Source organism: Hylobates moloch, unplaced genomic scaffold, assembly GCF_009828535.3.
Source record: "Hylobates moloch isolate HMO894 unplaced genomic scaffold, HMol_V3 SCAFFOLD_4, whole genome shotgun sequence".
NCBI classification, from domain to species: domain Eukaryota; kingdom Metazoa; phylum Chordata; class Mammalia; order Primates; family Hylobatidae; genus Hylobates; species Hylobates moloch.
The window spans coordinates 26,089,739-26,102,455 of NW_026652279.1; the positions used below are offsets into that span (position 1 = coordinate 26,089,739).

At 45.2% G+C, this 12,717-nt stretch overlaps 1 protein-coding gene across 9 annotated transcripts in view; it reads right to left on the minus strand.

The window, feature by feature from the left end:
- SRGAP3 (SLIT-ROBO Rho GTPase activating protein 3) overlaps positions 1–12,717 on the minus strand; it is a 269,948-nt gene that overhangs the window by 47,719 nt on the left and 209,512 nt on the right. For 5 of the 9 annotated variants that reach the window (XM_032149570.2, XM_032149573.2, XM_032149574.2 and 2 more), the window contains exons 11-12: positions 9,657–9,684; positions 7,097–7,183 (exon numbers count right to left, since the gene is read on the minus strand). In XM_032149570.2, the coding sequence (XP_032005461.1) occupies positions 7,097–7,183; positions 9,657–9,684 (115 nt within the window). Of the gene's footprint in view, positions 1–4,256; positions 4,360–7,096; positions 7,184–9,656; positions 9,685–12,717 lie in introns of all 9 variants that reach the window. The other 4 variants (XM_032149571.2, XM_058437202.1, XR_009213058.1 and 1 more) reach the window with 2 other exon arrangements.

Genomic DNA, 12,717 nt, shown 5'->3' on the forward strand with positions numbered 1-12,717 from the left:
ATGGGGGCCTCTTTCAGTCCTTGTGAAAGAGCAGCAACTGTGTGGACTGGACTCATTCCCATCCCTGTACCTAGCTTCTCTTCAACAAAAGAGACTGTTTATGCACCCGTGGGCAAAAGCCTACCTACGACCCCATAAGGTATGCCCAGCTGCCCACAAAAAGGAGAGAAATACACCTTTATGTCCACTGGAACAATGTCTGGAATTCAGCTCAAGAAACATCATTCTTGGTAAAAAGTTCAGTTCTAACAGATCATGTCTACAAGGTACCCTCTGGATAGATGCCCATAGGTTTCCACCTGATGCCAAATTGCAAACAGCTTCCCATGTTTCCCTGCCATACACCCTAAGTTGCTTTTCTTGGGTATCCACTTGGCTTTGCTCTCCTTCCTCCCCTCTTGAGCCTTACACTGGCACTAAGGAATACAAAAGCTGAGAAAGGCCTGGAGGAGAAAGGGAAGTTGAGTCAGAATGCCTTCATGAGCTTGGAGGCAGAACTAGGGCCTTTACTTTCACTAAAAGCCACTGGTGATGCCCATTTTCAGGGGAGCGCCATCGGTTCTTTCCCCCTGTGCAGCAGGTCCATCTCTGGGGTGAGCACTTGTCCCATCCAGGCTCCTGGAGGATGTGTGCCTTCTAGCTAGAGTCATCTGTCCAGTTCTCAGCATCTCGACAACGGGAATTGTCTGCTACCTGACATGCTAAATCTACCAGAATCCCAGAACTGAGCAAACAGCCTGGTCAAACAGGCTCTATGAGCAATATGCTAAAATTAATGCTAATAATCATAGGTAATACATAGTGCTTACTATGTGCCATCCCGTGCTCTAGAAACATAACATATATTGGCTCATTTAATCCTCCTCACAAACTCATAAAGTAGGTAATTATCATGCTTATTTTACAGAAACAAGATGAGGATTCTCCTCTTGTCCCAGAGGTGAACCTCCTGGGCTTCAAAATTGGCTCTTATAAAAATGAGTTCTTCCTTTGTCTGAGAGGAGGAGGAAAAAACATCGAGGATTTTGAAAGGGGTTTGTTTATTCAGGTAGGGTCCAAGAAATGTATAAAACAAACTCCAGCAACATTTACTTATGATTATTAACCCGGGGGATGCTTCCTTGTCCCTCTAAACCATCATAATTGTGATGTCCCAGTGATGTTATTTTATTAAAAAAACTTTTCACAGGTGTGGTTTTTCAAAGCTGAGGACTCTTAGTTCAAGGTTCTTTCAGAAGGCATGTGAATTATAATAGAAAATTAAATTCCATTCTCAATAGTTGAAGGATTGAATACATTATACTGCCTTTTCATTCTCTGAAAGTTAATAATCTTTCACAGTAAAACTGTGCTGTAAAACATTGACCACTTAGCTCATAGTAGGTGCATAGCATGAATCTGTTGAACTGCACTGATGGTATGTGATGAGTACAGTGTGACTATAAAGCAATGCAACAGTAAGGCCAGGTGCAGTGGTGCATGCCTGTAATCCCAGGACTTTGGGAGGCCCTTGGGAAGGATCCCTTGGGCCCAGGAGTTCAAGACCAGACTGGGCAACATGGTAAGATCCTGTCTCCACAAAAAAAAAAAAAAATTTTTTTTAATTAGCCAAGCATGGTGGTGCATGCGTGTAGCCCCGGCTACTTGGGAGGCTGAGGTGGGAGGATCACTTGAGCCCAAGAGTTCGAGGCTGCAGTGAGCCGTGATTGTGCCACTGTACTCCAGCCTGGGGGACACAGCAAGACTGCCTCAATAAATGAATGAATGAATGAATGAATGAATGAATGAATGAATGAAATAGTATTTAACAAACACATCTTTTCTCCCAGTCAAATGAGTATTATTCCTCCAACTTTTCCCCTTAGGAGGTGATGCACTTATTCCAACAGCGCTGCCACTGCTCAAGTGCTCTGGGCTGTTGCTGCTGGGGTGCTCTTTTCAGAGCCAGTGGAACAGCCCCAATGTAGCATATTCCTCTTGCCATTTTCCACCTCCAATGGCATCGCAAAGCTCAGCTTCAAATGGAGCTTTCTATTCCAAAGACAAGGTGTCCATTCAAATACATAGTCTTGGCCCCACTGGTAAAGGCCACGCTCCAGGCTCTAAAGAAGGTTGACCAAAGCAGCTGCAGCAATGCCGAAACATTCAGGTAAGAAGGTGGCTTCCCAAGTTGACTGTCTCCAAGGGGCAAACACTCATGTGGTTGACTAGGTTATGATGTGTTGGTCAGAAGGAATAAAGTCAGATTACTTTATAGTCACATCTTATGTATAGGACCTCTCTATTATGAAAATACTTAACAGAATATCTACTTGTCAAGTACTGTCAGATAAGAGTTGATTCCTTCCAAGTATCCTGACTGATCACCCATTTCCAAAGACCTAAGCAAACTGAGGATGTCTCTGTCTCTGAGCCTTCATTCCTTCTGTTCCTCCTTTCAATTAATTCCTTCTGTCCTTTTATTCTCCTCTGTATTCCCACCTTTCTTTCAAAGCGCCTCCAGAAGCCTACTGGGCTTGAGCTCATAGCTCTTCTTGCTCTGAACTTCTTTTTTTGTTGTTGTTTATTTTTGAGACAGGATCTTGCTCTGTCACCAAGGCTGGACTGGCACGACTGTAGATCACTGCAGCCTTGACCTCCCAGGCTCAAGCCATCCTCCTACCTCAGCCTCCCAAAGTTCTATGATTACAAGTGTGAGCCACTGTGCCTATCCTAAACTTGTTTCTGTGGGGATAACTCACCAGGTGCTCATACTAAATTACCTTCCACTTTCTGCCTTTTGTGTTTAAAATCTCCCAAGCTCCACTACTGACTCCTTGAGGGAAGGGAGAGTAACTAGCCCCCTCTTGACCATGGACCATGGCTCTTTTATGGGCAAGGGTGAAAGAAGAAAGTCTTGGAGGAGAGAGGAGGGAGGATGGAGACAGAGGACTCCTTTGGCACAGCCCTGCCCTTCCATGACCCAATAAACCACTCCCTCTGGGTCACCTCCTGATCTTCCTTCCTGATGCATCCATGGTCCCCTCCTTTTGGGAATCCTCTATGCTTTGGTCTTCTTAGGCATCCTACAGCAGCCCTTGACATCCCTTGACCCTGGGCAGTCCCAACTTGGGCCCTGGTCTTCCACTTTCCCTTTTCCCCACTCTCCCTTCCCCAGAACTCAGCCCACAGGCAGAGACAGTCCTGGGACCCAGGCTGGTCCTGCTTACCCCCTCCCCTGCCTAAGGCCAAACCCATATCCAGTCTCTTGCTGTCCTGCAAGTCTTGTGCTGGACCCTGTCTGAGGATCACAAGTAGAGAGGTGGAGCACGGGCAGCCTCCATAACCCCCAAATCATTGGCAAAGCCCAAGAGCCTTTGTTTTTTCTCCTGATTGATATCTACCATCTTCTCTGAAGAGACTGTCTTCATTAGAAGGTAGTGGGCTCTCAAATCAGTTGCAGGGACTTCCCTGCTTCCTCTAAGTAACGTTAAGAGTGCTTCTCCCCTTCCTCAAGTATCTCCCCAGCTGCTGCTCTTCGCTTCTCCATCTTCTTAATTTCCCTTGAGCCATTATATCTGATATGGCTTAATCTCATACCCTTTACACCAAAGAGAAAAAAAAAGAGAAACTTGCCTAGCTAAACTACTTTAATTTTTAGTTTAAGGTACAAAGGGTTAACCTAGAATTCAAAAGGGACAACCTCAACTTTTCTCCCTTCTCCCAGACCACCTAACAGGAAGCAAAACTAGGTGGGAGGATTTTCTCTTATAAAAATTGTATGTGTTTCCTTTGCTGGTATATATGCAACTAAAAAAAAAATTCATGTGTATAAAAACACACTGATACCCACAGGGATTTCCTCTGTGCGGCTTTCAGTCCAGCTCCTCTTGGGAGATGTAGGTATGAAGTGAGGGAATGGGGTTTCTCTGACTGTCCCTCAGGTGTTAGGACTGCAGTTGCTGAAGCAATGAAGCGTGGCTGGCTGGGCCTGCCATGCTGGTATTTCAGCCACACTTGGACTTCCCTGAGTTCTTTCATGATCTGATCCCTACCCCCAGGGCTGAGAATTGCGCAGGGCACTTAGGAGCAAATGGTTAGAGGCCACAGCAGCTCCCGTGAAAAGTCCTTGCTGAAGCTAAGAGCAGGCTGCAGCGAGGAACTAGCTCCACAGGGCCTGGCCAAGGACAGGGCTGTCTGCTGGTGGGGAGGCGGGCGGACAGAGGCTGCCATTACATTGGGTGCATTCGCGGACTCCACGGCTCCCCAGCAAGTACCTTAATGAATGCTTCCATACTGCCGTTAAAGAGTTTATGGCTATACACTGAAAGAGGCCTAGGTCTCCTCATTTTCTGTGGTTTAGGGGGAAGACAGGGGGGCCTAGGGGAAAATGGAACAAAAGAAATCAAGAAAGCAACCAACATAAACATACAACTGGGAAAGATGCTCTTAAAACCCACGACTAAAGGGGAACACAAAATGCAAATGGAAGCCCCTGACCCCCCGCCAAGACATTGGTTTCCAATGTTCCATCTGAAGGCCTTTGGATGTTTTAGGGGATCTTAATTTACCCACAATGCCAAGCAGGAGCAACTCTTATATAACGCAAATGCATTCTACATCTTAGGGGGAAAATAGTACATGTGCAAGAAACCATTGAAACTCCAATCAGAGGCTGTCATCCTGCAAAGCTGACCAGATGGAGGGGGAATCAGGGGAGAGAGATGTAATCTGTAGCCCAAGAAAGCAAGAGACTTTCAAAAATGATTGTGAGGGTTAATTTTCACTATTTTGGTTTAAATTTATCACCAAGTCTCAACTCCCAATGTACCAGGGCACTGATCTTCCTAATGCCTCTTGGCATTTCAAATGCACTTGACTAATCTTTATTTCATTGATCTAAGAGCCAGGCAATTACCATTCTCATTTCAGAGATGAAGAAACTGATGCCATGAAGGAGGCTGCAACTTCTTTGGGGTCTCTGAGTGACCCCAGGATGATGGTAATATCCTGTTCTTTAGTCAAATACACTTTCTTTTCTTTTTTTTTTCTTTTTCTTTGAGACGGAGTCTTGCCCTGTCACCCAGGCTGGGGTGCAATGGCATGATCTCAGCTCACCGCAACCTCTGCCTCTCAGGTTCAAGCGATTCTCCTGCCTCAGCCTCCCGAGTAGCTGGGATTACAGGCATGTACCACCACGCCCAGCTAATTTTTTGTATCTTTAGTACAGACAGGGTTTCACCATGTTGGCCAGGCTGGTCTTGAACTCCTGACCTCGTGATCTGCCCGCCTTGGCCTCCCAAAGTGCTGGGATTACAGGCGTGAGCCTCCGTACCCAACCTCAAGTACATTTTCGATTAAAGCACTTTCAAATCCATTATTATACTTAATACCACCTCAACCCTGTACATGTGGCCCCATTTTACAGAGGCAGAAACTGAAGCCTCCTGTGAAGGAGAACTGACAGAGCTGGACCCCAAACCCAGGACTCTTTGGCTCCAAGTTCAGGGTTTTTCCTACCGGGCCACCATCATGGAGCCTTAGGGCACTTTTTTATTTCCAGCCAAGGACTCATCTATCCCAGTAACCTTTGCCATGGGATCAGGTTGAAAGTGTCTTGCTTTACTTTAGGATTTCCATTCCTAAAGTATGCTCCACTCTTGGCCACAGGGAGAGGTAACCACACCACAGTTCACCAGAGAAACAGCCACAAACACTGGACCCGTTTCCAGAATTGCTCACCATGCATATACCTGTGTTGGCTTATTTGCTCATTTCACCACACAAGTTGGCCTGACTCAATGGTGCCAGCCTTCTGGGGCAAAGGTCTTTTTAAGGTTAGGAAGAGGGCCCCTAATCAAGAGAGGCAGTTCATTTTCAAATGGCTTAGTTCAAAATTTGGGTAGCAACAAGTGGGGACTCAGCCAGGCACAGATAATGTCCACACATGACAAGCAAAGACCTGGTCCCCCAAGTCTTGATTGATTTCTGTGAGTGGGCAAGAAATCTTCCAGACTATGCAGCCAATCAGGATAAATGAGATTCATGCTGCCTCTGCTGACTGGTCTTGTTGTACCTGTCTCCTTCAGTAGGCCAGCCATCCCCAGGGGCCTCTAACCAACTTCTCCTAGGTGTTTGAGTATTGAGCAAATGCTGCTAGCTCCAGTACATGCATGGGCAAAAACCAGGTGAATCCAAATATCATGCCACCCACACAATGGAAACAAAATAACAGCACAGATCAAAATTTTGAAAAGAAACAACAGGCAAGATTATTTCAAGCCCATCTTGGATCTATGTCAATTTGGTTAGCTAAGTCCATGTCATTTATTTTTCAAAAATTACTTATTTTTTTGAGGATGTATGTATGTGCGGGTGGGATTTCTTACAAGATCTGCTCTTAAATTTTCAAATACCAAAGGCAAAAGAGAGTGTTAAAAATGTGACACAAGGCCAAAGGTTTTAAGTTTGGGGATTAGAAATAACTTGATGATAGCAACGTTGTCACCCTGTTTTCATAGTGTTTGGCTTGTTTTTGAACACTCCCAGATCATTTCCTTATCACATTGCATGATAACTTCACAACCCTGTGAGGCTGGGAAAGAATATTCAATTCACTTTACACACAAGGCCAGTGAGCCCACAAAAGATGAAGAAACTTGCCTAAGGTCACACAAATAAAATGTGATTGAGGCTGGTGGTAACATTCAGCTCTTCCTACTCTCAAGGCTCTAGTGTGAGTATGAGAGTGATTTTATCACAGAACATCCAGAAGTAACATTAAATTATCTGTTAAATTCTCATGGCCAGGAAGAGTGGAGATTCTTAAAGCAGTTGTTGGACACTCAATATCAAAAAACCTATGGTGCCCAACTGGAGGGTTTCCTTAAAAGAAAGTCCTAAGTGTTTTTTGTTTTTTCTTAAATTCTACAAAGTGGAATAAAGGGGAAATAGGATACGTTTTCCCATTTTTCCTGCCCAATCCAGAAAGCAAAGGACTGTGTGAATCACACGAGGATTTCTTTCTTTGTGTGGTGCTCTGTGCACTGTCTGGAATCTCTGACAAGGAAACGTAGCTATCCCAACTTTGCACAATATCAAATCTATATCGACTTACTGAAGTGCTGGGTGGGGCACAAAGTGGGGAGCAGGGGGGCAGCTCGGCCAAGGAAAGTGGGGCAGCCTAAGCCTTCCATCTCTTCTGCTGCTCAGATGCAGAGCAAAAAGGAAAGAAAGAAAGAAAGAAAGAGAGGCAGGGAAAACAGGAATAGAGAAAGCCACAGAGAGGAAGAAAGAGAAACCAGAGACCAATGTCCCCTTTCTGCCTTTTAATCAAGATGAAAATTAACACGCGTTGGCAACACAGGAAATAGCCTCAAAATTATCCTGCAACTAAAGGGATGTGATGAAAAATTCCCCTAGATAACCTAATAGACTTGGAGGTCAACATCCCAAATGGTGGCAATGCTGTAGTGCAATGCCAGTCGGGCCCTTGGAGGCTATTCATGGGCTGTGTACTGCGTTGCATCTGCTTGAACAACATCTCAAGTGATTTCACCTCTAATCCAGACCACGAGGGCATGTCAACCTGGGTAAGGGAGCCGGACATTCATTTGAATCACAATAATCAAGGCTTATATTTGCATCTTGCTTTGACATTTACAATACACTTTTAGATTTAAGTGCATTATCACATCTGGCCATCCTGAATTACAGGATTATTATGAATTTGGTCTATTCTAAGATAAGGTTCTGAAGTGTGAGAAAAATATAACATGCTGCAGCCCATATGCAAAACCAGTTCCTCTATACAAGGTCAACAGCAACTTGGCTGAGGGGATCCTGCTCAAATAACCATCCAAAAATGATATCCACCTCGTGTGGGAGTCCATGGAAGATACAGAGAGAGCCATAGGACAGAAACATTGTTAGCAACAATTTCCACAAGTTAAATAATGATTTTGGAGGTAAGGGGAGACTTTTAGTTTACTAACAAAGTTGTCTTTGACCTTGACCAGGAACCAGAGTACACACGGCTATGTCTGCAATTGAATGCAGGGTAGCTGCAGTTGACTGCAGGGTGTCTAAGTGGGAGGTCTGATAAACTCAGCTTGGATTTCCCAGGCCCTAGGTCAAGGAGGGTGTGGAAGACAACACTTCAGAGGGCTTTATTTAAAACACAAAAACAAACAAACAAACAAAAAACACACAAACCCTCAACTTTCCCCTGAGGGAGGACCCTGAGACCTGGCCAAGTGTTTGATTACAGATCTCCTCTCCCACACTCTGCTGGAACAAACTTCTCTGCGTGAGTTCTAGGAATTAGGAGGAAGTGAGGGACAGCTCAATTCATCCCCCATCTGTTTCACTATTTGCAGAATTTGGTGTAAAATACGGCTTCTGTTGTTTTGAGACTATGACAACATTCTCTTGCCAGAAAAAAAAAAAAAAATTATAATGGGTTCGTTTCTAAAAGGTTCTTCGAAAGTGACCCCACACATCTGCCACCCCGTGTGCTGGAAGGGCCTCGCCTGGTGTGAATCATCCCGATGTTTCCAAATTGCCGGAGCCCAGAGGAACAGCTGTACGGGCTGAACTTCTGCCGAGCCCTCTGTCTTCCCCATCCTGAGCCCAGGAAACTGAAAACCCCAGAGTTTTCCAAGACTTTGCCCAATTCCCTTTCCAAGGAGCAGGAGAGAGTTGGTAGTTCATCTTTGCTCTTGCCAAACATGATGGTTTCCCAGGATTTGGGGCCACTGGGAAGCATTTGTGGGGAAAAAAAGAATGCCCTCAGGTCCCTGGGCCCAGAAAGTGAGGCAAAAAGTAGCGCTCTACTGCCATGTGATGGAAAAGTGCAGGCCTCTGGGCCACTGGCTGAATTCCAGCTAGGCAGTGCAGTATCTCTTACTAGGAACACAGAAATGAAATAGGCTCTAAGCAAACAACCTGGCCAGTGACAGAGCCACTTATGGATCTAAGCTCTCTGAAAGGGAAGTAAAGTCAGCCCCTGGGCTATCAGCTGCTGAGTGGAAACTGTTCACTGGCTCTGGTCTGCTCAGGAAAAAGTGCAAAAGGGAATTTTGAACAAGCTGAAGAGAAAGCAGAAGTTGCCCGTGTGTTACTTTCCGTCAGCTCATCCAAGTGCCCGTGAGGTCCAAGCTAGGGTGTGGACAGTGGGGGAGTCTGTGCACGCCTATGCGCATGCGTGTGCCCAGCTGCACGCAATCTGAGCCTGGCCCAAAGCTTTGGTACATGGGGACCCCAGGCTGGGCCTCGCAGCATGGCTGGGCAGTTTGCTCAGCATGGTGTAGCAGGTGGGAAGACAGGTCAACAGCCACCCCACAGCCTCTGGCCCCTACGGGCTGCCCTCAGCCACTCTGAGTAGACAATACTGTCTCACCCGATGGCCAGCGCAAAGGGAGGGTGCCCCACTGCCACACAGCAGCCCCAAAAGCGCCCCTTCCATCGCCAGCCTGGAGGGGCGTGGCTTTGTCAGTCTAATGCTAGAACAAGCAAAGCAGCAACTGTGCCTCACCTGGGCACACCCACACCAGCCCATGGGGACACTGGTGAAGAAGCCATCTCTGCTTCTCCAGCTCCCAGCAGTGCCTCCCCAGTCCCATCCCACTCCCACCTTGGGCAGCGGATGAAAGAAAACACAACTCTCCCACTCTCACCTGGTGGTGCCGCATTCTGCTCTTTCCCCTGCAAAGAAAAGTATACATTAATGTTTAATTGCCTTTTCTTTTTAATCCAAGGACCATTTATCTTTTTCTAAAAATGAAACACAATGAGTCTTAATTATTTATGAAATATGAAATCTAATTATGCCTAAAGTACGGTCTATTGAAAAGAACTGCGTCTTATTCTTTATTAAAAGCCTCCTATTTGTAGGGCTGTGTTCACACACACGTTATTGTTCACAGACATATTTTCAGTGATTCTCAAACTACAGCCTGCTGGCCACTTCCATCAGAAACATCTGGGGGTCTTGTTAAAGATGCAGATTTCTTGGCTGTCTCATGGGTCTTCTGAATCAGAATCTCTGAGATAAAAACCCAGAAATCTGCATTTTAACAACCACCCTTGGTGATCACTTCTATGCCTCCCAAAGTTCAAAAACTCCTGCAATGTTTAATGGCAACAAAGATTGAGCCCCTGTCATATGGCACTGAAGGATACCAGCCATAAGGCTGGTGCTCCTCCACCCTGCTGCCCTGCCTCCGCCTTCATTCCCAGCTGAAGATCTTCTCATTTTCTTCACTGGAAAAGAAAATCAAGTACTATGGGTTCTCCATTTGCATGCCTCCACGAGGCCCTCCCACCTACCTGCCAGACAAAGCCAGATCTTCTCCTTATGCCCTGATTCTATCCCCTCTGTCCTTCTGGGGGCCTTAGTTTCTGCAGGTATCTCCCCTCTCCCTAGCATCACCAATCTCCTCTCTTCTGGACCATTTCCAACAGCATATCAACATGTTCTGGATATGCATGACCTAGCTTTTAACCCTTCCGTCGACCCCATTTCTCCTTCCAGCTACATCCTCATTTATCTGCTCTTCTTTACAGTAAAATTCCCTGAAGGAGCTGTCTGGAAGCACTACTGCTTCCTCCCCTCCTATTCCCTCCTCACCCCTTTGCAGCTAGGCTTCTGTCCTCATCCCTGGGCTGAGACTGCTCTTGTCAAGGTCAACACTTAAGGTCAACAGAGATCTCCTTGAGGCTGAATCCAATGGTCTTCTCTGCCCTTATCATACCTGACCTCTCCGCACCATTCTACTCAGTTCACGACTCTCTTCTTACAAAGCTCTCTCCTCTTCACTTTCATGACTCCACACTTTCCAGGTGTTCTTCCTGCCCTACAGGTTCCTCAGTTTCTTTTTCTGTCTCCTCCTTATTCTGCCCAACCTCAAACCTCAAAATGTTGGAGTGCCATCAGGACACAGACCCAGGGCTGCTTTCCTTTTCTACACATCCTCTCTAAGTGACCGCAAGTGCTTACCAAGGACTCCCTACTCTATGTCCAGATCTTACACTTCCCTAGAATTCCAAACTCAGATGCACTGCAATCTTTTATAAAAATAGCATAATTGAGGTATAATTTATATATCATAAAATTTACCCATTTGGAGTGTATAATTCAGTGATTTTTAGTGACTGTTCAAAGTTATGCAACCCTCACCAGAATTCAATTTGAAAACATTTCCATCCCCAGAAAAAGATCCTTCATGCCCACTAATAGTCACTCCCTGTTCCTGCCTCCAGCCCCTGGCAACCCTGATCTACTCTCTGTCTCTACAGATTTGCATAGTCGAGACATTTTATATAGATGGAATTACACAAGATGTGGTCTTCTGCATCTGGCTTCTTTCACTTAGCATAAAGCTTTTGAGGTCTATCCATATAGTATGGTTTAGTAATTCATTTCTTTATATGACTTTGTAATATTCCATCATATGGATAGACCACATTTTCTTTATCCACTCAACACAAATTGCCTTCTTTTATCTCAAACCTTAAATGTTTCCCAAAGCACTCTTTCTTTCTATGCTCCAAACCTACTTTCACCCAAGTCTTCAATATCTCAATAAGTGGATATCCACCTCCCCTCTTCTTTAAGCCAGAAGTCTAACAGGTGCTCTCCTTAAAAACTGTCTCTCCTTCATAAATTAAATTTGTCCACTTCTCTCCTCTTAACACTACCTTCTTAGTCCATGCCATGCTCGTCTCTTACCTGGACGACTTTCTTTTTAACTGGGTCTCCTATTCCACTGCCATCCATTCTTGCCTCAGCAGCCAAGCAATCTCTTTAAACTGTAAATCAGATCATGTCCTTCCCTTGCTTAGAACCCTCCAATAACTTCTCACTGCACAAGGGACAAAATCCAGACCTCTTACTCTGTTTTATAAACACTTTGAGGTCAGAGTAGACCCTTCAAAATGCTACTCCATCTCCTCAGGCTGCTTTCTCCTTTGTGTGCCCTGCTACAGATGCAGAGGCCTATGTGTGGTCCTCAAGTAGGCATTTGCATTTGCTGCCTGGAATTCTCTTGCTCCCAACACTTGCATGGCTCATTTCGCCTTGTCTTTTGGGTCTCAACTTAAAAGCTGTGTCCAGAGACAAGCTTCCTCTATCTATTTATTTTATTTTATTTTATTTTGAGACTCTGTTGTCCACTCAGGCTGGAGTGCAGTGGTGCAATCACAGCTCACTGCAACCTCAATCTCCTGGGCTTAAGCAATCCTCCTGCCTCAGCCTCTTGAGTAGCTGGAACCACAGGTGCATATCACCATGCCCAGCTATTTTTTTCTAGTAGAGATGAGGTCTTACCATGTTGCCCGGGCTTCTTCCTCTATCTAAAGCACACACTGTCTCTTTATACCACGTTTCTCTATTTAAATTATCAATACATGTAGCTTATCATTAATATTTTTCTTGCTTATTACTTGTTTACTTGTCCACTGCCAGTCTATCTCCATTGGAAAATACTGTGTTCTATGAGAGAAAGAATCTTGTCAGTTCTTAAAACTGCACTGACACCAAGGTCTTGGGCAGTGTTTGGCACAAAGTATATGCTCAATAAATATTTGTAGAATGAGTAAATGAATGAACAAGTGCTCTATCTGCAAGAAGCTTAGTACCAAATGACTCAGTAAGTAGACCACACAATAGTGTAATAAGTGCCGCAGCACAATTGTACACAGGGTGTCATTCCTGTCACAACAGATGAGCAAATGGAC